The sequence below is a fragment of the Sander lucioperca genome, chromosome 20 (assembly GCF_008315115.2).
Source record: "Sander lucioperca isolate FBNREF2018 chromosome 20, SLUC_FBN_1.2, whole genome shotgun sequence".
Lineage (NCBI taxonomy): Eukaryota > Metazoa > Chordata > Actinopteri > Perciformes > Percidae > Sander > Sander lucioperca.
Genome location: NC_050192.1, coordinates 19,016,862 through 19,043,328, shown reverse-complemented (window position 1 = coordinate 19,043,328; position 26,467 = coordinate 19,016,862). Strand labels below are relative to the sequence as shown.

The 26,467-nt window shown below is 41.3% G+C and overlaps 1 protein-coding gene and 1 long non-coding RNA gene across 4 annotated transcripts; one reads left to right on the top strand and one right to left on the bottom strand.

Moving 5' to 3' along the window:
- Positions 1 to 8: 8 nt before the first annotated feature.
- On the bottom strand, positions 9 to 6,048 carry LOC116047919. Its single transcript, XR_004104515.2, has 3 exons — positions 5,895 to 6,048; positions 2,065 to 2,080; positions 9 to 20 (listed from the first exon to the last, which is right to left on the bottom strand). It is a non-coding gene; the product is annotated as an uncharacterized LOC116047919 (long non-coding RNA).
- On the top strand, positions 2,957 to 26,147 carry upf2 (UPF2 regulator of nonsense mediated mRNA decay). Of its 3 annotated transcripts, none has more exons than XM_031296957.2 (21): positions 2,957 to 3,057; positions 4,404 to 4,772; positions 7,485 to 8,264; positions 8,537 to 8,697; positions 8,816 to 9,007; positions 9,097 to 9,246; positions 9,959 to 10,062; positions 10,269 to 10,354; positions 11,682 to 11,790; positions 11,986 to 12,099; positions 12,228 to 12,344; positions 12,521 to 12,910; positions 14,134 to 14,409; positions 14,514 to 14,697; positions 16,321 to 16,475; positions 17,919 to 18,023; positions 18,118 to 18,216; positions 19,867 to 20,037; positions 21,502 to 21,643; positions 22,943 to 23,063; positions 25,845 to 26,147. In XM_031296957.2, the coding sequence occupies exons 2-21, from the start codon at positions 4,405 to 4,407 to the stop codon at positions 25,852 to 25,854; spliced, it is 3,834 nt and encodes a 1,277-aa protein (XP_031152817.1). In that variant the 5' UTR covers positions 2,957 to 3,057; position 4,404; the 3' UTR covers positions 25,855 to 26,147. The 3 variants fall into 3 exon arrangements, with proteins under 3 accessions (XP_031152817.1, XP_031152815.1, XP_031152814.1); XM_031296955.2 differs by having other exon boundaries at positions 19,864 to 20,037; positions 25,848 to 26,147; XM_031296954.2 differs by having other exon boundaries at positions 19,864 to 20,037.
- The last annotated feature ends 320 nt before the right edge of the window (positions 26,148 to 26,467 follow it).

Below are 26,467 nucleotides of genomic sequence, written 5' to 3'. Positions count from 1 at the left end.
AGGAATTAAAAAAAAATCATCTTTTGGAAATTGATCTTAATACCTTAATTAAAAAAATTAGGAAAAATCCAATCTTTAAGGACACCAATCTTCTTTGTGAATGAATAATGTATCGTAAATAAATAAATGTTCTTCCTTAAAATACAGGGGTCATAAGTAAGTACACCCCTATGTTACATTTTGGATTTTTCCTCATTTTTCAGTTTCCAAAAGATGATTTTTTTATTCCTCTTTTTAGTCAACTTTAGCATGGGTGTCCTAATTTTTTCACATGACTGTAAATTATTTCAACAGACAGCTGCCAACCGATCAAACTGTATTTTCCACAAGTGGTGTTTATTTAATACAACGTTTCCCGAAATGAGGGTGACCAGATGAGAATGGATGAAATTCGGGACATTGGAGTTTGGGGTAGGCGCGGTGGCCTTCAGTACATTACATTACATTCAGTGTCAGCGAACAGTATCAGTAAAAACGTGTGAAAGTCAAAACTCAACACTCAAATGTATTATTTTTGTTCATGAACATGAAGTCAACGGTCTGTCATGAGGAAAGAAGAAACACTGGCTGTTCTATGTAACCGTGTGACGCCTGCCTCCCCTCTGCAAAAGTCCAAATTCTTTCCTGCAGACTTTGGATCTCGTAATGCAGCCACGTTCCATTGGTATTTCCCTCCCCACTCCTCCCAGTACTTGAAGTATGGTTTTTGCATTTCAGCTTGATGTTCGCCAGGTCTCGGGACACCAGGCTCCATGTCATAGATCGATGGTTTAATTTTCTTCTGTCCATGTTTAAAATCAGTGTTAGTTTTATTGTACTTTTAGTCTCACTCTGTAACTTAAATTTACGTTTTTCTTAATTTAATTTTTATTTGTAGCGTTTTTTGACAACTTGTTAAATGTTGTTTGTGGCTAGCTGGTAGCTAGCTGGGGTTTACAGATTCTGATTTCTACTTCAGAGCCAAGCTTTCAAGATTGTCATTTCACTTCACTGTGTTGAACATACTCAGTCTGCTGAATAAAAACCGATGTGACTTTACAGCTGTTTGTACTGTTGGATCTCTGCTGATTGACAGGTTGTAGAGAGTTTCCTTGGATACAGACATGCAGTGATGAGAGAAGTATTCAGATAATTCACTTTAGTAAAATAACCAATGCATTCATTTGAAAATAGTCCACTACAAGTAAAAGTCCTGCATTAGAAACCGTACAGAAGAACGATAGTTCAGATCTTTTGAGGTGTGGTTGTATGAGCTACTTCTCCATAGTCAGTGTGTTAGCTACAGTAGATGGCGGTCGGCAGACACCCACTTTGGAGAAGCAGGCAGGAGTACCGACACGGAAGCTAAGCAATGTCCTGCAGAATGTGAACATGGTTTAATTTACTATAACCACACCTAAAATGCAGTTTTACTGTGAAAAGCTCTTCTGTGGCTCCGAGCTGAACTTTCAGTACCACCCTCTGTGTACGTGCGTTTCATTAACACTGTGTCAATAAAGCTACAATAGCAACCCTTGTACTCACACACACACACACAGTGTGGCTGTGCACAGAGGATCTTTCAGATGAATGAATGAGTGGAAAGAGTGTGTGTTTAAACATACCTATAGTCTCCTGAGGAGGAAAGTCTGGGAGCTGCTGTACAAAAAAACTGACAGAGACTCCATTCTGTTTCCACTGAAGGTCTAGTTTAGTTTCAGCTGTTTTAACTGTTGAAATTACATTTCAGGTTTGTTTTAATTTCAATTTTGACATACTTGTACTTTAATTGAGTGTTTTTATACTACTTGATACTTCTATTCTTCCACATCAGCAGATATTGTACATTTTACTACACTACATATATTTTAAAGATTTAGTTACTTCAGATTTTATATATATATATATATATATATATATATATATATATATATATATATATATATAGATAGATAGATAGATAGATACTTTATTGATCCCCAAGGGTAAATTCAAGGTCCCAGTAGCTTAAAGACATCACACACAACATACACATACATCATAAACAGGATGATAAAGTAACAAATCCACATGAATAATATGGACAATAAAAGAAAAGATACTAAATAAAAAATAATAAATCCACATGAATGTACTATAAGGGATGTATAAGCATGAGAGATGAGAGGCTTGCAGTGACAGGACAGGGACTGACCCTGTGGTTCAGTCTGCATGGTACGGTGCTCTATGAGAGGGTGTGTGTCATGGTGGTAGTGCAAATAAGTCCAATAGTGCAAGGATAAAGTCTAGAGACCAGCATTAAATATGGACAATATAAGGGAAGAAAGTAGACAGTAGGACAGACACAAATCAAAGGTCAATATTAGAGGTTTGAAGTAATAGGGTTACAGCCATTGTTCAAGTATTAATTTATATATATATATATATTTAAAAAAAACTGTCGGGTTGTTAGATTAAACTACCCAACAGTAGAATGATATCCACTCCAGTAAAATGATATCCACCTTTAACAGCAGCAACATTAAAGTGATGAACACATTAATGCATCAATAATAATCCAATAATATAATTGACATTATTCTGAAATGGGCCATACTCCATAATAAGTACTTTTACTTCTGGTACTTTAAGTGTATCTTGATGTTTTATTATACCTTTACTTTGGTAGCATTTTGAACACAGGATCTTTTCTAACGGAGTATCTTTATGAATAAATTGTTTAAAAGAAAGATTTTGTGTTTAGAGCTTGTTGCAGACCGCTTGTTGCCTCTTCTTATATAATAGCAGACCCCTATTAAATGTGTAGCTGCCTTGAGCACTGCCTGTCGATGTGACCCAATTTTAAAATTTAAAATATATAATTATTCACTGCTTGAATTATATTGCTATGAGATAAAACTAAAGAACACTAAAATGTCAATATCTGCCAAAAAATGTAACTTAATATGACCTAATAATGATCAGAATCATTTGAATTTTCCGTTAGGCAAAATTTGTGGAACAACCGTGAGAGGGTCCTTCTGTTGTTCACACGGAAACTAACCCCAATGACCGATGTTTGTTATGCTACATTAGCAGGTAAACCTTTTCATGTTAAAATGATATTTACACGATCATATGAACAGCTAAACGCGTATTTATTATGTATATTATTTTAAGTTTACACTATGAGGACTTAATAGACACTAACTGTCAGTTCAACGCTGTCAAAATGTTTGTTTACATCGGTTTCAGTTGCCTAGCTAACGGCGCTAACGTTAGCTGTGCTAACGCTATCTCTATTGTTATTAATTTGTGAATGCATTTAAAACGTTATAGCATGTTTACAATACCATAAAACGGAATATGTAATTCAAAGCTAAGATTAGACTAATTCGGCATCTATCATAATAATAAACACTAATGTAAAAGAGGGCTAACGTCATCATGCTAACCAAGAAGCTAACGTTAGGCTAGGTGGCTAACGAACGGGGTCTGCAACGAAGCTGCTGTGTCTGTGTGTCTGTGTGTGTGTGTGTGTGTGTGTGTGTGTGTGTGTGTGTGTGTGTGTGTGTGTGTGTGTGTGTGTGTGTGTGTGTCGGGGGGGCTACTGACAGAAGAAAACCTTCCACTGCTCTTCAAATATGGAAAATAAGTCATATTTTTACTGATATCCTTCTATATGTAAAGATAACCCTATAGAAGTGGGAGTGGGATGAACTGCAGAAGAAGCTAACGTTAGGCTAGGTGGCTAACGAACGGGGTCTGCAACGAAGCTGCTGTGTGTGCGTGCGTGCCAGATGTTAGCGGATGGAGATTGAAATTAACTTTTTCTTGAATGCTATTTTTAACGAGCCTCTCGCTTTATTATTCCGATTCTGTTCAATTAGAAAAAAAAGTATTCCGCAATTTTACTTAAGTAAAATTACTAATACTGTGAAAACACTCCACTAAAAGTAAATGTACTTAGTTACATTCCACCACTGGTTTATTACTGTTGTATCTTTTCAATCTAACTTTTTTGTATAGGTTTTTCCACAATAAAAAAATACAGTTATATTATTAAGAAAATATTCTTTCTGCGGCATGAAAATAATGTGAAACATGTTCTGAAGCTGCTACAGTATTTCCTCTCCAGATAGCTGTAATTTATGTTTATTGATGTCATTGTTTTTTTTGTGTGAAACACAAAATGATAATTAATATTGGAAAGAAACATCATTTATTTACCAATAAAACTGATTTGAAATAAAAATGTTGGTTCACATTGCAACAGAGAGATTGGCCACCACCTCAATTTGGATTAGGAACATTTTGAAGAGATTTAAAAATGTTTGGTTTTTGTGCAACCGACGGAATATCTATTAATACAGACAGTTGGAAGAGTATTCAAGGATTCCGGAGATGCCTTTATAAACAACCTTTTTCTTGTTGGCTTTCCTCAGTATGCCTGCTGAACGCAAGCGCTCCGTAAACATGGACGAGAAAGACGTTTGCACCTTCAATAGCAAGGAAAAAGAGAAGGACAGAGATGGCGAGAGAAGACCGGCATCTGCCCGAGACAAAGCAAAAGATGAGGCCAAAGTGAGCGGCAAAAAAGACAGCGGCAAGGAGGAGAAGAGAAAGCGCCTCGAGGAGGAGAAGAAGAAGAAAGAGGAAAAGGAGCGAAGAAAGAAAGAGGAGGAAAAGCAGAAAGCGGAGGAGGAGCAGAAGAAGAAAGAGGAGGAGGAGAAGAGACAGCAGGAGGAGGAGGAGCGGAAGCTTCAAGAGGAGGAGGTCAAAAGGCAACGTGAGGAGGAGGCAGCTCTCCTCAAGTAAGTGGTGGTCAACTTCGCTGTTGTCATATCTTTGTAAACGCCTAATTTCAGCTCGATGGTGTTTTAAGCCCTCAACGTCGACTTCAAGGCACCTAACCCTAACCCTAACCATTGCCTAATCCTAGTGCCTTCCATTCAGTGCTGCCTGGAAGTCGATGTTGGGGGCTTAAAACACCAAACACCCTAATTTCACTGCCGATATTCCGTAATTCTGAGCCACACTTTTTCTTCTCAGAGTCAGAACTCAAACAAGATACATATACAGTCAGACTCAATCAGCATGATCACACGTCCATAAATCTGCTGAGAAATCGTAAAAAATAGACCTTCCTTATAACTTCAAATCATTCCTGTTAATCTTCACATATTCCGAATTTTGCTGTACAATTAATTGTCTCAGAAATAATTGCGATTTACAATATAATTGTCTTTTTCGGTCAAATTTAAAAATATTTATTTTTGTATTACTTTTTCAAACAAATTAAAGTTTTTTTCAGGATACATTCCAGGTTACATCTTTTGGTTATATATCACAGTTACGTGACCCAGATGATGTAATAACACAAATACACAGTCTATGTAAGTAAACCACGCCTCTTTATTGTCATGAAACATTGTATTTTATTCCTTAAATGAACATAAAATTGATTGCGTTATATTGCGATTATACAATTATGTAATAATTGTTACAGGCTTAGTTGTCATATCTTTGTAAAGCTTAATTTTCCTGGCGATATTCCGTAATAAATTAAATATAAAATTAAAATACATTTTGAGCTACACTTTTTCTTCTCAGAGTCAGAACTCAAACATGAAACACATACAGGCTTAACGGCAACGTATTAATCCCCAGTGTCTGGATTGTTTGTTTTTTCTGATCTGATCAATATATATTTTTTGACATAACTAAGGTTTAGAAAGTCCCATCAACATGGTTCCTTTATCTCTGGAACACTGACCTCTATCCATTCATACACATACATGTATGCTCAAAACCTGTGGAACATTACATTATGTTTGACAGAAAGTTGAGAGGGGGTCGTACTCCTTGTCAGAAAAGGCTCTAACCCATACCTGCCAACACTCCCGTTTTTTCCCGGGTTTCTCCCGTTTTTTAACCCTATCTCCCGAACCCCTCCCGGTTTGTTATTTCTCCCGGGAAACTCCCGTAATTTGCATGGCCCAAACTCCTTTATAAATAATCGCACCAATATGTTTGTCTAATGTTGACGAGTTGCCAGATCTTGTATGAAACGCATCCTATTCACACAATCCACACACCCAGGGTTTCCCGCAAAAAATGTGCTAGTTAAGGTGGTAGGTTTGCCATTATTAATACTTAATAATTAATTAAGACTCTGTACTACACACTACACTAAATAATAATACATTAACTAATAAATAACCAGCTTTTCAAAATAACAGTTGCAATGTGCAATTTTAAGCTGATTAAACTATTTTCAAAAAAAGTGCTATAACAATTTTACTGGCATTGCTCCCATTATCCTCCGTGACACGCACTCTTCCACTTTGCCCGACAACTCTTCTCCAAAACAACCAGCTGTGAGATAACAGAGCTCAGCCCATAGCTTCACACACTCCAGCAGATAGTATGCATGAAATAAAAACAGGACACGTCATTTCACTGTGTGTAACTACGCTAACTAACTGTGTATTGTGAACCGCATGTAGTGATTAAAAACAAACTGACAACAGCTGTGTCTCAAAGACCGGGCAGCAGCAGCCAGGACGTTGAGAATCCACCGTGAGAGGTGATGATAGTTCCAGTCACTTCGTCATGTATTCACTTCGTTGAAACAAGAGAAGAAAGCCTCACTGATGTGAAGAACAGGACAGAGAAACATATAGAAATGTTCTCTGCCCACCGTATGCCAACACTCCGGTAAGTCCACTCACCCACACACGCGCGATATCAACTGGCTAGTTTTCCTCCAGACAGCGACGGACCACGTCTCTTTTTCTTTCTCTCATTTCGGCCGTGTGGCGCGCGTGCCCGCTCGCGGTGTGAAGCGCGTCCACGCTATTGTCCGAGATGCACTTGACGGCCTTTTGTGCAGCGGATTTTTTTTTTGACGACCTAGTTAAGGCGGTAGGGTTCCCCAGGTTAGGCGGGCCGCCCGAGCTGCAAAGTGCTGGGGGAAACCCTGCACACACCATATACAATTTTCAACCTGGCAACCTAGAACCCAGTTGCGCAGTTGATCTCTGCGCAAGCTTTGCGGAAAGTTCAGACCCAAAAGTGAGCCAATAGAAATGGCAGGTGAAGGCGGTGTTCCCGCAAAGAAATCAAAATATAGCTGTAACAACAGTGTTGGGCGCAACAATTTACATGCATCTTACCTAGTCATGTCGACAACCTCCACGCTTCTTGTAAGGTGTGTGATGACATTACCCAGCACATTAAAACACAGCGGGTCTTACAGTACACTTAACAGTACCCCCCCCCCCCCCCCCCCAATGCCCCCACACAAATCTCCCGGATTTTGAAAACCAAATGTTGGCAGGTATGCTCTAAAATGAAGTGATGCATTTACTGTTGCAATATGTCAGCTTTATGTTTCTTGCATCCAGACAGCGTTCTGTGTACCACTTATATGACCCTCAGGAAAGACAAACCCAGTGCGTGTACGTTCTCTTTTGCGTTTGTCTTCATTCTGTATCTCTCTCCATTTTACCTCATTGCTGCAGGGAAAAGGAGGAGGGGCATCAGCTGCACCAGGAGGCCTGGGAACGCAATCAGTGCAGGAAGGAACTCCGCAGCAAGAACCAGAACGCCCAAGAGGGTCGGCCCGAAGAGGCCTTCTTCAGCCGACTGGACTCCAGCCTTAAAAAGAACACCGCCTTTGTCAAGAAGCTGCGTACGCTCACCGAACAGCAACGAGACTCGCTCTCCAATGACTTTGCCTCACTGAACCTCAGCAAGTATATCGGCGAGGCTGTGAGCTCTGTCGTGGAGGCCAAGCTGAAGATCTCCGACGTCGGCTGCGCCGTCCATCTCTGCTCCCTCTTCCACCAGCGGTACGCTGAGTTCGCTCCATTGCTGCTCCAGGCGTGGAAGAAGCACTTTGAAGCGAGGAAGGAGGACAAGGCGCCCAACGTGAGCAAGCTGCGCACCGACCTGCGCTTTATCGCCGAGCTCACCATCGTCGGCCTCTTCACCGACAAAGAAGGGCTTTCGCTGATTTACGAGCAGCTGAAGAACATTATCGGGACCGACCGGGAGACGCACACTCACGTGTCGGTGGTAATCAGCTTCTGTAAGCACTGTGGGGATGACATCGCTGGCCTGTTGCCCCGCAAGGTGAAACTAGCTGCAGAGAAGTTCGGTTTGGGCTTCCCACCGAGCGAGATAATCAGCACGGAGAAACAGCAGCCCTTCCAGAACCTGCTACGGGAGTACTTCACATCACTCACCAAACACCTGAAGAAGGACCACCGGGAGCTGCAGAACACTGAGAGGCAGAACAGGTGAATATACGACCACAGTTAGTGCTCTGTAGTCACTTTTTATTTTATTTACTATGATAAGCGGGGATGTAAATAATTAACCGTTAACTAGGGCTGGGTACCGAATTCGATACTTTCTAGGCACCGACCGAATTGCCTCCTTAGTATCGAGTATCGAAAAATGCCTCGTTGCAATGCAATACCAAATTTCATTTCTATCGGTAAAAAAAAAAAAAATCTAAATTAGCATCCCCTAATGATAAGACCACTTATCATTTTCTCTTTCAATTCAGGCGTATCCTACATTCCAAAGGGGAGCTGAGTGAGGATAGGCACAAGCAGTATGAAGAGTTTGCCACTTCCTACCAGAAGCTGCTGGCGAACACCCAGTCCCTGGCTGATCTGCTGGATGAAAACATGCCCGAGCTGCCCGTGGACAAGACTGTGCAGGAGGGTGTGTGTCCTTTCTCTTCCGGAATCATAGTTCAATTAAAAGTGCTGTTTTAAGGACGTAAGATATTTGTTTTTAGTTTTTGTATGCATATAATGTTGTCTTCTCGCTGCTCTCTCAGAGCACGGCCCCGGCATTGACATTTTCACCCCTGGAAAGCCCGGAGAGTATGACCTGGAGGGAGGGATCTGGGAAGATGAAGACGCTCGTAACTTCTACGAGAACTTGGTGGACCTGAAGGCCTTCGTCCCTGCCATCCTCTTCAAGGACAACGAGAAGAGCAGCCAAGGGAAAGACAAGGATGAAGCCAAAGGTATATTAAATAGTTCATGCAGAAAGATGAAGAAAGATATTCACGCAGAAGTTTGGTTCTGACTGTGCTGCTGTTGCTGTCTGGTTTAGATGGCAAAGAGGGGAAAGACGCGGCCAGCACCACAGAGGAGCTGGAGCTGGAGCTGGAGGCTCTGGACATCGCAGATGAACCTATGGAACTGGAGGGACCAGACGAGGCAGAGAATGAAGAACTGGCCAAAAAACTGCTGGATGAGCAAGGTAAACATTCAGAAAAGCACCTCTATTCTTAAATGTTATGGTAAAACATTGTAACATTGAAAAGTAATATATAAACAGTATATATATATATATATATATATATATATATATATATATATATATATACAGTAGAGCCCGACTGATAAAGGATTTTTAAGGCCGATATCGATACAAATATTTGGTGATTTAAAAGTCTGATATTCCGATATATCAGCCGATATACAGTATATTTAAAAAAAAAAAAAAATCCAGAAACGCGTAACAAAACAAACAGATTTCCCTAACATTAGTTATTTGGAGTTATTTATTAGTCCTCACTAAAATAATATGATAAATACAGTTTAAAAATAAGGAGGATGAAACTTAAAGTTCTTTGAACAAAAAAACAAGTGTTGCCAACAGAGACGTTGTAGAGCGCCCTCTGGTGGACAAACTATACAACGCCAACACTCACAACATGGTTGAAGGGGGTTTCGTCCATTTTTATTTTATTCATTTATAATGCCGATACCGATAGTTGGAAAATGCCTAATATCAGCCCACCGATATATCGGCCCACCGATATTACGGGTCGGGCTCTAATATACAGTGTATATATATATATAAAAAAGTTTTTGTGTCGTTCAGAAACTCTTTATTGCTTATTATATATATATATCGTCAGTTTCATTTCAAGTGGATTTTTATAAACCTTTTATATTTGTATGTGTAGAACAAGAGGATGAAGAGGCCAACACAGGGTCCCATTTGAAGCTAATCGTGGACGCCTTCATCCAACAGCTCCCCAACTGTGTCAACAGAGACCTCATAGACAAGGTTGTACGAGAAAAATGCCTTGCTTTGTGTGACTTGATATGAACAAAATCATATTCTGGAAGTATTCCAGGCATGTTTCCACATGACTTCTGCTAAATGACTAGCTCCTACTTATAAGAAATAGTTATATATGAGTAATGTAATGTTGACGACAAGCAAATCATTTGGTATCTTTGAATTTATGAGCACTGTGTCGACTCCTGCAGGCTGCCATGGACTTCTGCATGAACATGAACACCAAATCCAACAGGAGGAAGCTCGTCCGAGCCCTCTTCACTGTCCCCAGGCAGAGGTAAAGCTGTGCAAACTATATCAATTTGCTGACCACGTGAAAAGAGATCATTTTGGTCTTTTGGTATAACTTTACACAGCTGGAGTCATTCTTAAAGCTGCACTAATCAATATTTTTATATTAACAATGGATCAAGTGACGCTGCACCGAGTTTCTCTCAGCTCTGAGGAACGTTTTATCCTCTTTCAGCACATTGTTTTGATAAATTTACCGTGCACTAACTGTCCAGCACCAAACAGCAGCCAGACCCAGTTAGAGACAGTTAGAAGCTAAAGAGACAGATATTTCCCTCAGGAGTTGGTAGAGAACAAAAACAAAGCTAAAAGAGAGGGAGTATTGTGGCCGTTTAGCTCAGTTGGTAGAGTAGGCGCACATGTACAGAGGCTTGTTCCTCGACGCAGAAGGTCCAGGGTTCGAATCCTGCATGTCTTTCCCTCTCGCTCTACCCTTTAATGTCTCAGCTTTCCTGTCCAATAAAGGCAGAAATTCCCAAAAAGAAAAAAAAAAAGAGAGGGAATATTGGACTCACATTCATCAGGTGGACACAAACATGATCCAAATGAATGATAATGTTGCTCAGTGTCTGCTGGATGTGTAAACAGGCAACATATTCGGAACTTTATAATTTGATAATATGTTAATGTTATGTTGACAGCTTGATCTGCTGCCATGTAGCTTGTTTTCAAACTAAAGGATAAATGTTTGTCTACACAGGAGTCATTTAAGCGACGTTTGACAGAATAGCTTCTTACACACAGGCTGCGTAACGGCTTGCATTACGCTCAAACTTTACCTGTGTCACTTCAACCTACATATTTTTGGCTACATCTTTAAAAACAGCTCACAAATATAGAGTTTCATTTAAAAAAAGGCGCAGTAATTTCCTCTCCTGTTTGTTTTCCTGTTTGTTTTCAAGCAAACAGGAGGAAATATTGCATTTTGTTGGGAACTATTTTCAGCGGCGGGTTAATCCACATTTGGTGCTCTTGTGAGTATTTGTGGCAGCAGGACGGTGTGTGTGAGGGATTGAGCTAAAATAAACTCCAGTGTGTTCATGGTGATGAAGGAACATGTCACAGCCAGTTCAACAGTGTGGCTCATTGATGTATTTGAAGAACATATATCAGGCTTTTGATACACACACAGAATACTTCTTAGTAGATACATTCATTGCTAGTTTTGGTCTTTTCATGGGATTTATAGGAAAAAGGAAAAACATAGAATACTGCCAGCTTTCTTCAGTACCTGTAAACACCACCAGGGGGTGCTATCGTCATAGTTTATAGTCTGAAGATCAGCAGGGCACTGACTCTTTCTCCTCTTGCAGGTTGGATCTTCTGCCCTTCTACTCTCGCCTGGTGGCAACCCTTCATCCCTGCATGTCAGACGTGGCTGAGGACCTTTGCTCCATGCTGAAGGGAGACTTCAGGTTTCACGTAGGTCCTCTTATTTTTGCGTCTGTTGAGTGTTATTGTGACTAGATAGAAACTCTGAAAGCTCTGAAACAAATTTATTGGAAAAAAAAAAAAAAAAACCTCTGCAGAAGCAAACTAGCAGGACTACAAGTTTTTTTTCATCAGTTACAAAGTTGAATTTCTTTTGATAATTTTGTTCCAATGTTTGTGCTGTAGATGCGGAAGAAGGACCAAATCAACATTGAGACAAAAAACAAAACAGTCAGATTTATCGGGGAACTGGCCAAGTTCAAAATGTACTCAAAAACGGACACGCTTCATTGTCTCAAGGTGGGTGAAAAAAACAACATCGCTATTTGAGCTCCGAAGCTTTGTTATCTCTGAGCTGAGCAATATGAATGTTTAAAATAATAATAATAAGAGGAATATTAAATGTGTGTTTGTGTGTGGCCCAACAGATGCTGCTGTCTGATTTCACTCATCACCATATAGAGATGGCCTGCACACTGCTGGAGACCTGCGGCCGCTTCCTCTTCAGATCCCCCGAATCTCACCTGCGTACCAGCGTCTTGCTGGTTAGTACGCCGTTGTCCACGACTGTTTGGTTTCTTTTTGTTAATCGGAGGACAGACCAGAAACCTAGAAAGACTCAACAAACTAAAACAATTGTCCAACAATTTCTGTAATTTTCCAAAAGAAAAGATCTTTAAAGTTTTGTGTGTACGCTGATATTTTCCTGTCTGCGTTCCAGGAGCAAATGATGCGTAAAAAGCAGGCCCAGCATCTGGACGCCCGCTATGTCACGATGGTGGAGAACGCCTACTACTACTGCAACCCCCCACCCATGGAGAAGACGGTGAAGAAGAAGAGGCCCCCGCTGCAGGAGTACATCCGCAAGCTGCTCTACAAGGACCTGTCCAAGGTCACCACGGAGAAGGTGCTGCGGCAGATGCGCAAGCTGCCCTGGCACGACCCCGAGGTCAAGAGCTACCTGATCTGCTGCATGGTCAACATCTGGAACGTCAAGTACAACAGCATCCACTGTGTGGCCAACCTGCTGGCCGGCCTGGTGGCCTACCAGGAGGACGTGGGCATCCACGTGGTGGACGGAGTGCTGGAGGACATCCGACTGGGCATGGAGGTGAGGAGAGAAAAAAAATGTGTGGCTGAAAATATGCACTGATACTCTGATGTAGTAATACTTGTATATTACTTACTAGGGCTGGCCGATAGGGAGAAAATCAGATATCGCGATATTCTTGACCAAATACCTCAATATCGATATTGCGGCGATATTCTAGGGTTGACAATTGGTGCTTTAACAAAATATCTTCACACTTAGATTTTAAATGAATAATCATCAGTAATGTGGACATAATGTCTAAGTGGGGAAAAGGCAAATAATAGAACAGCTAGAACAGTCTGGTAAGTTCAGAAAAGTACATCACTTTACTGTAATGCAGCCTTTAAAACCAGGAAAAGACAACACTTAAGCCATATCACGATATTACGATATCCAAAATCTAAGATGATATCTAGTCTCATATCATGATATCGATATAATATCGATATATTGCCCAGCCCTATTACTTACTGACTATAGATAAAAAGATTGATTTGACAGGATTATTTCTGTTCTGTTGATGAGTCCAGAATGGTGAGGTACGGTACCGTGCGAGGGCAGGAAGACAAAAAAAAAAAAACAGATGCTAATCTTCATTGACAGTTTAGGCACTTTACTGAAGAGGAACTAAATGTTGTTACTGTCATTATTGTGTAGAACACTGTTACATGTTGCGGGACACCTGAGAATGCAGTCTGGCTTCATGCAGAGTCTGAAGTTATGCACAACCCTTCAAAGTGTTTGAAGTCAGGCTCTGACAAGCCTCTCCTGATAGTGTTTACATTTGAAGCAGAAATATTCAAATAAGAATTCAAAAGACTTATCTGCAAAGTGAAAAAGCTTTTCAGATATGCAGACAGTGGGACATCAAAACTTTGATGACACATTTACAGGCGCCAAAATCTGATCAACTGCAAGTCTGCTGATTGTGGCTTCAGGTCTGTCTGTAAAAGGGATAAAGTGAATTGAACATGCTGAACATTTTAATAAATTAACAGGCAGACTGCTTTTTTAAATCTTTTTTTTTTATTTTTTCATTTGTGATTAAGCTTGTAATTATTTTCCCGAACAAATGATAAAAAGTTTGATCTACAAAATGTCCATCACTGTTTCCTAAAGCCCAAGATGATGCCTTTAAATGTCTTGTTTTGTCTAGTCTCGCAGTATTTTTACAGTATTTTATGGCTTCTTTTACTTAAGCATAGGATCTGAATACTTTTTCTACCGCTGTCCATCCCCAGGTCAACCAGCCCAAGTTCAACCAGCGGCGGATCAGCAGCGCCAAGTTCCTGGGCGAGCTCTACAACTACCGCATGGTGGAGTCGGCCGTCATTTTCCGCACCCTCTTCTCCTTCATCTCCTTTGGGATCAATCAGGATGGCAGCCCCAGCGCGCTGGACCCTCCGGAGCACCTGTTCCGCATCCGCCTGGTCTGCACTCTGCTGGATACCTGCGGCCAGTACTTTGACCGAGGCTCCAGCAAGAGGAAGCTGGACTGTTTCCTCATCTACTTCCAGGCATGTCTGCTCCTAATGCACCTCTCGTCCCTGTCTGTATCTCAAGAGACTTTCTGGTCGCATTAAAGATTAGATAAATAAGATGATGTTGTGTGTGTCCGCAGCGGTACATCTGGTGGAAAAAGAGCATTGATGTTTGGACCAAGGACCACCCATTCCCCATCGACATTGACTACATGATCACTGACACCCTGGAGCTGCTCAGGCCCAAGATGAGGCTCAGCTGCTCCTTGGAGGAGGCCACCAAACAGGTCACCGACCTGGAGAGGGAGGTGCTCTACAAACTAGGTAGGAACATATCTAAACATAAATGCAGGAGGCTGTTGTCTATATCCGGCTTGTTATTACCGCAAGCATGTAGAGGATGTGTGTGTGTGTGTGTGTGTGTGTGTGTGTGTGTGTGTGTTGTGTTGTGTGTGTGTGTGGCAGCCAGTCACGCTGGTTGAGCTGCTCTCTGTCGTCCCAGCTGAGCAACATTCCCCGGTGTGTAGGAGGATGCTCTGCTTTATCTGTCAGACCTGTTTCGGTTCGCTGAAACGTACACGTACCTAACACATAACACCCGGTCAAAGGGTCCAGTCAATGCAGAGTTTTCAGGAAATGATAATTATGAATTAAAATAAACGCCTTCCAGTGCAGAGTACTCCATGCACAGAGAAACTCTGCACTGGACGTCGGTTACAGTCGGCGTTCATTCCCAGGACCAATGACTAAGTATTTTATTGGCTCCAGCTCCGATCGGCAGTGATGAAATCACGATGCTACGATGCTCTTCGCTTCCATCTGTGACTTCGGCGACTCTTCTGTCATCTCAGCCCCAAATTGTGTCTATCTCTGTGCAAGCAGCCCTAGAACATTGTTCCAAATCATTCTCCACCGAGTTTGAAAGACTTAAATATATATATATATTTTTAAAGTAACCGTCGTAACATTTTCACTGGTGTCCATGCTGCTTTCTACTGTTTATAACCATTTTTTCCAGTGCTTTCGTTTTGTGAACGTGATACACCAGAAGAAAAAAAAGGAATACAAACTTACTGGCAATGGGAAAGGAGTCTATCACCTATTTTTTATGGGTTTTATAAAAAAAAAATTAAAAAAAAGAAAGATTTTGTTGAAAAAGCGGTATAATATATACTTTTTTGTTAAACATAGTTTTACCTATGTGTGCCTGATCAGTTTTTCAAAAGTCACAGGTGAAAAAGATAGATTTTCATCTTTAATAACAATTTCAATTTCAAAGTAACATTGATTTAATCAATAAAAATATCTTAATATAATATAGTCAAATAAATATAGTGGATAAGAAGTATGAGGCTGCAAAAGTACCTCAAAACTGTATTTATGTACATTACTTCCCCCCCCACTGTGTGTGTGTGTGTGTGTGTGTGTGTGTGTGTGTGTGTGTGTGTGTGTGTGTGTGTGTGTGTGTGTGTGTGTGTGTGTGTGAGAAAGATAAAGTGATTGATGAGGCCCCCTAAGCTAAACAGTGGTGCCATTGTTTTACCCTTTCATACTTTATCCAGGATCAGGCATTCCTCAGTCACCAAGTCACACAAGACCTGATCCTCAACTCCAGGCTGCCTGCCTGACTTCATTTTTTGCCGTCACCACAATTACACAACTAGACTCTATAATTGGTCGCGCTTATCCTCATCCAGGTTAGCCGGTAACGCAGAAGAACACACTAATTACAATCAGACAACTATTCCCTGAATGTTTGCTCTATTTATAACTGAAGCCTTTGTTTGGGTGATACTGCTCTCCCAGGCTGGGCTTGGCTTGGTGGTATTTATGATATAGTCTGTCATAACCACCTATGTGTAATCAGATTATTGTTTCTAATTTATTCCTGGTTTTCTCAAAAGAGTTTCCTCATCTTCACACGTCGCACTGTGTGTTTTCACAAAGGTCTGGCCATGGAGAAGGACGGTCGCTCCAGTGCCATGAGCGAGGGCGAGGTTCTCGACGAGGAAGACGACGATGGCGATGACGACGAAGAGGGAGGTGCAGAGACTGAGGAGCAGTCGGGCAACGAGAGTGAAATGAACGAACAGGAAGAGGATGTGGGTTTTTCTTTTGTTGTGATGATGACCTAACTCTCCAAAACCTTATCCTGTTTTTCTGCTTTTTCCGCTCACCTGGTTTCTGGCACCGTATTTAGAGCATCACAAGTAACTAAAGGACACAAAGAACGACTGTGGAGCAGGTTGTGAATATGATTTGGGCCTGGCGTCTGATCAGACCAAGTTGGTCGGGTCTGTTCAAGTCTGGGTCAGTTGGTGTTGACAGTCGGCAGATAAAATCACACAGTGTGTGATATGTAAAGAGTCTAATCTGAAGTCTTCAGGGATAGGCTTAAGTAATCAATTACTCGCCTTCATGAAGGAGCTTTTTTTAGTCTAATAAATTATTAAAATAAGCTTACAACTCAACCAACTCTGGTCAAAATAATCCAGGTCAGGGGCGCCCAGATAGCTCAGTTGGTAGAATATGTAGTAATAAAGGCCGAAAATGCCCAAAAAAATAATCTAAAAAAAATTTAATAATTCAGGGCAGTACAAGACAAATGAACGACACCCGAAATTTCCCTCAATGGGCTTTGTTGGAGTGTGGTTACGAGCCGAACACAGCTGTCCCAAATGCAAATTGAGCGTACTTCATACACCCATCCCCAATCGAACATGCCAAGTTCAACCGGAGTCCAAAATTGGCAAACTCAGTTAGCGAGAGAGCACGAGAGCCAGCCTGTCCAGTTGCAATCTCGACTACTAATGCCCCTAATTATTTCTTTGTAAGCTCTTTTTGACACTGGTGAAGATAAATAAACACATCAGGTTCAGTAAAGTGCAGCATGATCTATGCTCATGCATAGAGCTGTAACAATTCCAAATTTTACTATTCAATTAATTGTCTCAGAAATAATTGCGATTAACAATATAATTGTCTCTTTCAGTCAAATTTAAAAATACTTATTTATGTACTTCTATAAACAAATTAAACTTTTGAATGAATCCCAGGATATATCTGTTGGTTATGTCACTGTTATATGACCCAGATGGTGTAATAAGACAGCCTATGAAGTAAAATATGCCTCTTTATTATCATAAGACATTGTATATTTTCTTAAATTAACATAAAGAAGAACATGTATCCTCATCAATAAAAAACAAAGCACCAATAATCACTTATATAATTACACTTTGGCATATCTAAACAAAATCAACTATTACCATTAACAGTCACCCTGAGGACTTTAGCTAAATGGCGTTTATGTAAAAAATTGCGATTAGATAATCTTTTAATAATTGTTACAGGCCTACTCATGCAGTGTTGTTCCAAACCTGGGATCTCTGTCTGTGATCACGTAGGAATCTTCCTTATGTTGGACATGGATTCTACTTTCCTGTATTACATTTTGAATGAAACAGAGAATCATATATTCATTTCTCTTATTGGCTAGTTCCCAGTCAGTTAACAAGCTGTTACTCTGTTTTGTTTTTTCACAGGAAGGGTCTGAGAACGAAGAAGAGGAGAGGGAGGAAGAGGAAGAAGAGAACACCGACTACCTGACCGACTCCAATAAAGAAAATGAGACTGATGAGGACAACAATGTAAGAATTGAACACGTCCATATGAAGAGCTGTAGATAAGAGATATTCAGTGACAAGAAAGAGGCATTAATATAAAGATGCTGCCTGTGTGTAGGAGGTGACCATCCGCGGCGGTGGACTGAAGCACGTGGCCTGCGCCGAGGACGAGGACTTCATTCAGGCTCTGGATAAAATGATGCTGGAGAACCTGCAGGTATGACGACTCACCTGTCGGCTATAATGTGAATGCAGGCAACAGTTTGCACAGTGTGTATGGTAATGTGTTAAAGGACAGGTTCACAAATTTTCAAGTCTTGCCTAAAATATGTGCCTAACTGAACATTGAAACAGGTTTTACTTGCTGTAGTCATGTCTCCTGCTCATACTGGACATTTAAACACTACTTTTATGCACTTTAAGTGATGCTGAAGCTTATATGAGGCTTTAGCAGTCTGAGTTAATCAAATCAAGTCTTTTAAGTACAAAATTCCCTCTCTTTTTTCATATATATATTGTCTTGTAACTGTATACCTACCTTGTAGATATAAGACAAAGATTTTAAAAAACATCTGTATGGTCACCCAACAAACATCTGACACACCTTTCCATCACACACACACACACACACACACACACACACACACACACACACACACACACACACACTTTTTACACATTTTTTGTGTGTAGTGTGGAGGGGGCTACTTTCATTGTGCAATCCTGTATTGTATAATGACGAGAAAGCTGAACCTTGAGCCTTTGTGTTTCCCTGTTGAGCTGCAGTGGAAGAATAGTTAGAGAAAAATGGAATTTAGTTCTAAAATGTCTGTAACTTTGGAAGATATCCACTTGATTTGTCTAACTCAGACTGCTACAACAACATTTAGGAAGATAAACTTTTCAATACATCTTTGCACAAAACAAGGACTGTGGATTTTGTCCACCATCGCTGACATTGAAAGTGCAATAAGAGGGAATGTTTTAATGAACAGGAGGAACGATTAATTACCGCAAGCAAAACCTGTTTCAATGTTCATATGGGCCCTTGACTACTACAGATTTGATATTAGACAGGGGTGTCACTTTCTCACAGGATTTGCAATTCCCTCAGCATTTTTTTTCTCTCCACCCCCGCCTACTTTAAACGCGCACGACCGAAGAAAAATCAAAAAGACACAGCGTGGCTTAACGGCTGGTAGCATGCAGATAAAGACACAGGCTAACGTTAGCTTACCGGTAGCCTGCGGCTGCTCTTTTCCAAACACCATGGTCACTGTCGGAGTCGGAGATGGCGGAGAAACAACAGAAAACCCTCCTGCTTCCCTGAAGTCGCCATGGTGGAAACATTAAGTGAGTTATGTAAACAAGCAACGAAGGTAAAGAATGTGGGCTCCGACTCCATGACGCATTCAGGTGTACCTCGTACCTGTAGCCAATGGTGCATTCATTTACACCTCTTAAACTCGGAGAAACTCAAACTGCAAACCGTTGCAAAGTGCCCTTCTGTCATCTTGTAGCTCTTATTGTGGCATTGCCGTAACTGCTGAAAATAAAATGTTAAAATTGTGAATCTAATCAAATCGTGACACCCCTAATGATACTGCATTAGTTTTAGCTTGGTGTACCTAGTATGTGTGGCACCTGAGTGTATGCAGATTTGTTTTAAGTCACAATAGTGACATTTGTGGTAATTATACCAGATTGGAAAACATATAGTCTAGCTATATGGTGCAACAGTTTTCTGCTGGAACAAACGTGTGTGTGTGTGTGTGTGTGTGTGTGTGTGTGTGTGTGTGTGTGTGTGTGTGTGTGTGTGTGTGTCTGTCTGTGTCTGTGTGTCTGTGTGTTTTGTTCACTGCAGCAGCGCAGCGGCGAGACGGTGAAGGTGCACCAGCTGGACGTGGCCATTCCACTGCAGCTGAAGAGTCAGCTGAAGAAGGGGGGCTCCAGAGAGCAGTGCATCGGGGAGGCAGACTCGGACATCTCCGACACCATGCAGTTCGTCATGCTGACACGCAAGGGCAACAAGCAGCAGGTAACGTGCATGGAGGATGGCAGCTCTAAATCACTGCCTATGTGGATTATTGTTGTCGCAGCAGCAGACACTTTTCTGTTTGAAATCAATTTAAATAATCAGTGATGAAGAAAAGTATTCTGATATTTTATTTAACAAGAAGTTAAACTGCAGTACAGTTTTATAAACGGTGTATAGATAAGTGAATATCTAAGAACAGTGATACGTGACACGTTTTTACTCTCGCACTGAAACTTCCTGCTGAATGAAATTCCCTCTCACGCACACACTCACCTCAGTCTAACTGAACCCAGGAATAATATTGACTCGTGTGCGTGTGTGCGTGTGTGTTTATTTAGTCAAGCTGCAGCGGTGGAATGTGTGGTTTGAGGCCAGAGACTGGTTCTTGTACTGCAGCAGGGTGTGTCCAGCGTTTCTCTGGCAGGACTCGGAGGTTTAATAGAGCATTCACACAGCTTCAAGGACAGCTGCCAAATACACACAAGCAATGGGAAAAAAACACTTTTCTTAGAAAGTTTGGAGAGAAGAAAGAATATCTTTGTAGGTGTGTTGTGGATGGGAAATTAAATTTCTCTCTCTGTAAACACACTGCCTCACCAGGTTACTGCAGCATCCTGTGTGTGTGTGTGTGTGTGTGTGTGTGTGTGTGTGTGGGTGTGGGTGGGGTAACTGTCCTGTGCTACCTTTGTGTGGGATGTACCTGGACACCTCATATGTCAGTGTGTGATGAGAAGATTAATGTCCACTCTCATGTCAGTACGGTAAATATAAAAGCTACAGCCGGTTAGATTAGCTTAGCAACTAGAAACAGTTTGAAACAGCTAGCCTGGCTCCATGCAAAGGGAACACAACTCACTACCAGCACGTCTAATTAACTTATTAACACGTTGTAAAAGCACAAGTTGTCGTTTTTACACTTCAGTTTTTATCTGGATTAAACAAACAATGATTTAACGTGTTAATAAGTGAGATTTAGGGGCGCCTGGGTAGCTCACCTGGTTAATCTTGCACCCCACAGAGGCTACAGAGGCTTAGTCATTGTCGCAGTGGTCGCAGGTTCGATTCCTTTGCTGCGTGTCATTCCCCCTCTCTCTCCCCCTTTCCTGTCTTCAGCTGTCCTGTCCAATAGAGGCCTAAAATGGCCAAAAAATAAATGAGATTTAGAGGTGCTAGCAGTTGAGCTTTGTTACCTTTGGTCAGAGCCAGGCTAACTGTTTCCCCGTTTCCAGTCTTTATGCTAAGCTAAGCTAACTGCTAACTAAGACTGGAGGCAGCGGGAAACAGCTAACTTGGCTCTGTCCAAATCTAACTGGCTATAGAGAGAACATTTGGGGATTTTGCGCAGTAAAACAAAATCAGGGGCTGTATCTTTTAACTTCCAGAAATATCAGCTTTCAAACACCCAAATCAGTTGAACCAATCTCGTGTGTATGTCATGTTAATGTGTGTCTTTCTGTTCAACAGTATAAGATCCTGAACGTGCCTCTGTCATCCCACCTGGCGGCAAACCACTTCAACCAGCAGCAAGCCGAACAGGAGGAGCGCATGAGGATGAAGAAACTCACCCTGGACATCAATGAGAGACAGGAGCAGGAGGACTACCAGGGTACGGCACAATCGCCAAGTTTAACTCTGCTTCTGTTGTCTGAACCTGAAGCATTAGCATCAGCGTAGGCGCTGTGATGAGGAAACAAAAAATCATAACATTTTCTCACTAGATGATCTACACTCTTATCAATAAGTTAGAATATGTGAAGCGATACTAGAGCAACTTTAAGAAAACACAACAGATTCAGCGCAGATATCAGGTTAGAACGATCTTGCGTACAGTGTTAACAGTCTTATAAATAGCTCAACTAGCTTACTTTGTGTTGTTGCATTAGTTTGAGTTATGGGAAAAATGGCAAAAGATCTGATGTTTAAAGCTGCTATAATCAATATTTTTTTTACTATAAAAATATATTAAACGAAAACAATGTAAAAGGGGTCAAGAATTATCCGCTGCTCTAAAAGCTCTAAAAACCAAATACAACTTTTCACCCAATGATGTAATAAAACAAGAGTGTTTTTTGTTATATACATTTTGAGCTGCAGAGATGAATCCAAATTGATTAGTTGTCAACAAATAAATACATTTTTTTTTAATCTTTTATGAAATGTCATAAAATCGTCACCGCTGAGCTGTCTGCTCCAATTAGTCTATATCCACGACGTTCCGCTTCCGGGATTGCTTCGGTGCCGCAGGAAATTCCGCCGGATGCATGCATTTTCGCCAATGTCCGTTTCCTTCCTCTTTCTTTGTGTTGTAATTCTAAACTCCGGTGGATTTCTGAGGACTATGGTTAACTGCTCTTCAGATCTCTGCAGGGTAAATCCAGACAGCTAGCTAGACTATCTGTCCAATCTGAGTTTTCTGTTGCACGACTAAAACAACCTTTAAACGTACACGTTCCACCAAAACAAGTTCCTTCCCGAGGCTATTTTGCAGCGTCTCCGTGCGGAGCTTAGCACCGCCCATGACGATTGTGATTGGTTTAAAGAAATGCCAATAAACCAGAGCACCTTTTTCTCCCATCCCAGAATGCTGTATATACGGATAAACCTTTATTGATCCCCAGAGGGGAAATTTGGTTGTTACAGCAGCACAAAGACAGAAATAGTACAGACAAATATAGAAGTAAGAGAATAAATAATAAGAGGTATATAAAAACTAGTAAAGTAAAAAAGGAATAGAATAAAAATAGGGCTGTCAATCAATTCAAATTCAAAGAATATCCTCCAGTTTTCGTCGTCAAAATAAAATGAAATGAAACCACTGTTTCTTGTGTGTGTGTGTGTGTGTGTGTGTGTGTGTGTGTGTGTGTGTGTGTGTGTGTGTGTGTGTGTGTGTGTGTGTGTGTTACAGAGATGATGCAGTCCCTCGCACAGCGTCCGGCTCCGGCCAACACCAACCGGGAGCGCCGGCCTCGCTACCAGCACCCGAAAGGCGCTCCCAACGCCGACCTCATCTTCAAGACCGGAGGAAGGTGAGACGCGATCACTGAAGCGCCGGCGCTCAAAAAAACCCGCAGAATGTGTTGGATGACGATGTGAGGAATTAGGGCTCATTCTCTTATTGCAGTATGTACTGACTCTCCACCTCGTCGGTGTCTCTTTGAACAGAGTGAAAAGTGCAAGAATTAAAAGGCATGAGACGCTAGAGAGGCAAGACAGGGCAGACAAGCAGGACAGAGACCAAAGACATGTCACAGAGTAGGCTAGAGCAGCTCGAGCCCCATCGAGGACTTTAATTAAACATCAGCAGAGATGAAGCTTCAGCAAAGTTAGTCATAAAAACAGAGGGAAGGTTTCGACGAGGAGTTCCTGTTTCTATTTGCACTTTTAACTGATTCTGATTTTCAGGTGCTAAAGCGTTCAAGTGAGATTTTTCTCTAAAAACTCTGGAAATATTTGGAAATAAAGATTACTTGAAGTTTATACTTAAACATCAACAGCACCTTGTTGTGTGTCTTTCTTGCTTCTGTTAAGTGGAACGACAACACAACATGAACATTTCCCAGGTTATGCTTTATGCATATCGTGGCAGGTGAATCCATATATTGCCACAAACGTGACACTTTTATTTTGGGAAGAGGTTTTTAAAATTGGTATTTTCTTTTTTAAATATAGGAAGATAATAAAACTAAAGGGAGAACAGAGGCAGGAAGTGGGTTCAGGGATGGAGCACAGGGTGTAATTTGTGATTTGGCTTCAGTAACAGTAATAAACTTTAATAACAGTATTGTGTGTGTGTATCAAAGCCTGATATCTCTTCTTCCTCTGTGCCATAAAAACACATCAATGAGCCACTCTGTGACATGTTCCTTCTTCACCATGAACACACACACTTTTTTGTTTATTCTGACTCAATCCCACACACACCGTCCTGCTGCCACAAGTACTCACTAGAGCACCAAATGTGGATTAATCCGCTGGTGAAAATAGTCCCCAACAAAGTCACTATATCCTCCTGTTTGATAAAAACCACAGTGACCAGCTGTTTTTATGAAACTTAATGTTTGTGTTTTTCAAGATTTACGTCTCCTTACGTATGTTGAAAACAAACATGTTTTTGCAGTTGAGACAATAAGCTAGGGCTGCTCGATTATAGAAAAAAATCATTCACAATTATTGCTCGTTGACTTTTGGAAAGATGTTGCATTTATTGAACTTAAAAAACAGTGAAACAGTTAAACAAATCAACAGTGAAAACACCGTGAACTGTGAAATTTCCCTATATTCTTTTCCCGTTGAACTTTTTGAATTCCCCTTCAGAACACAGGACAAAAAACGAGTTTACTTGCAAAATGTAATCTTTCTCGATTACATTGTTTTTTTGTTATCATTAGGAGCCGAAACGCATTCAAAATTCAATTAATTGCCCTGCCCTTTCAAACACATTATTTATACATTATACGCTACAGTATACTGTAGATTATATATTACATCAGAATAAGGTCTATTGCAAATAGGTTTTCACATACAAGGAATTTGCCTTAACAATAAAAAGTAAGAGAAAATAAAAGCAAGTATGGAAAAAAAAGTCAAGAATCAAAAATGTAAAATAGAAGAATTTATTAAAAAAAAAAAACAATAAGTAACAAAAAGTAAAATGTGTCTGTTTTAAAATGAAAGCGCTGTACGGTTTGTGTTTATACTTTGGTAGCTCTTCCTCTAATACCTCCACATGTAAATTTTTAGACCCTTGTCTTGAAATGCTGCAAATCAATAAGCAGTTATATGGCAATATTTGATTTTTTTACTACCAGATTCCAGATTGTAAGTCAGTGGCAAAATGATTTGAAAGAAAATCTGGATCTTTACTTTGTTACTATCCTCATACTCTAACGGCGACGAATTTTGCCGGATGTCTGTCACCTTCCTCTTTCTTTGTGTTGTAATTCTAAACTCTGGTGGATTTCTGAGGACTATGGTTAACTGCTCCTCAGATCTCTGCAGGGTAAATCCAGACAGCTAGCTAGACTATCTGTCCAATCTGAGTTTTCTGTTGCACGACTAAAACTACTTTTGAACGTACACACGTTCCACCAAAGCAAGTTCCTTCCTGAGGCTGTTTTGCAGAGGCACCGTGGCTCCGTCCCGCACTTTGCGCCTCCCAAGATGATTGTGATTGGTTTAAAGAAATGCCGATAAACCAGAGCACGTTTTCCTCCCATCCCAGAATGCTGTGTGGACAAGCCAGACCCTCCTCTGCAGCGCTGTGGAGGAAGGTCTGGCACTGCCAGACTACTATCCCCAATGGAGTTGCTGCTCAACCGCTGCCTCCATCGGTTAGTTTGTTATTGTGTGATTTTGGTGAATCCAAACTAACCCTTTTAGTGCCGACCGCCATATACTGTAGCAAACTGACTATGGAGAAGTACCTTATACAACCACACTTCAAAACATCTGCGCTATCCCGTTAAAGTTGTAGTCCATAAAGCAGATATAATCGAGAGAATTTCCGGATGAATCTGCAGCCCCCCCCCTGGCTTTACGCAGCTTAATAGTGAGTTTCAGCTCGTTGTTTATCTGTCTGGCCCGCAACTTTACTGTTCTGGTTCACTCTCAGTGCTCTCATAGCGCCGTTTTCAGGGGAGAAGCTGTAAAAAGCCACTTCCTGCTCAGCAGCAAACAGATACAGTTAGCGACTAGCATAGTGGAGCATTTAGCAGCTAAAGAGACAGATATTTCCCTCAGGAGTTGGTGAAGACCAAGTGTTCCTGTTGCTCAGCACGTCTACAGTAAATGTCTGCTCTGTCCTCCAGGAGACGCTGATTGGAGTCCGGGTCCGGGCTGAACGAGCGAGCAAGCGAGAGAGCGAATGAACAAGCGAGAGAGAAAGAGGGAGAGAGAAAAAGAAGATCGGAAGGGATAACCCGGTCTAAACAGGGAACGAGTCCTCCAGACGCCCACCCTGAAGCTGGGACAGACCAAAACCCCTGACCTGAACGCACACTTCTTACCCTGCCGAGGAGACAGAACCGGGGGAGGTCAGAGGTCAGGGGTCAGACAGTTGGCTCTCTTTTCGTTCTTTTTTTTTTGTCTGTTGCCTGAGATGACAAAAAAAACCCCAACTTGTCTGAATCAGAACTACAAAGTTGACTGAACACGTGCGTGGCCGAGCGGATGGCGGGACGGAACAGGAAGCGCGGGATGAGCGAACGGATCACCTCCCGCCGTCACACCAGGGGGTTGAAAAAGTGACTCATGCTTAGGAGTTTAAAAAACCTGCGAGTGGATAGAAATGTACACGTGGCTAGTAAGGGATATGCATATGACCTTTTTTGTTGGTTTTTTTTGGGACTTTATTAAATGAAAACCGGGAACACTGCACCCTGTCGTCAAGGCAACGCTGCGAGATGGAGACGAAGGGGCGGGGGATGGCGAG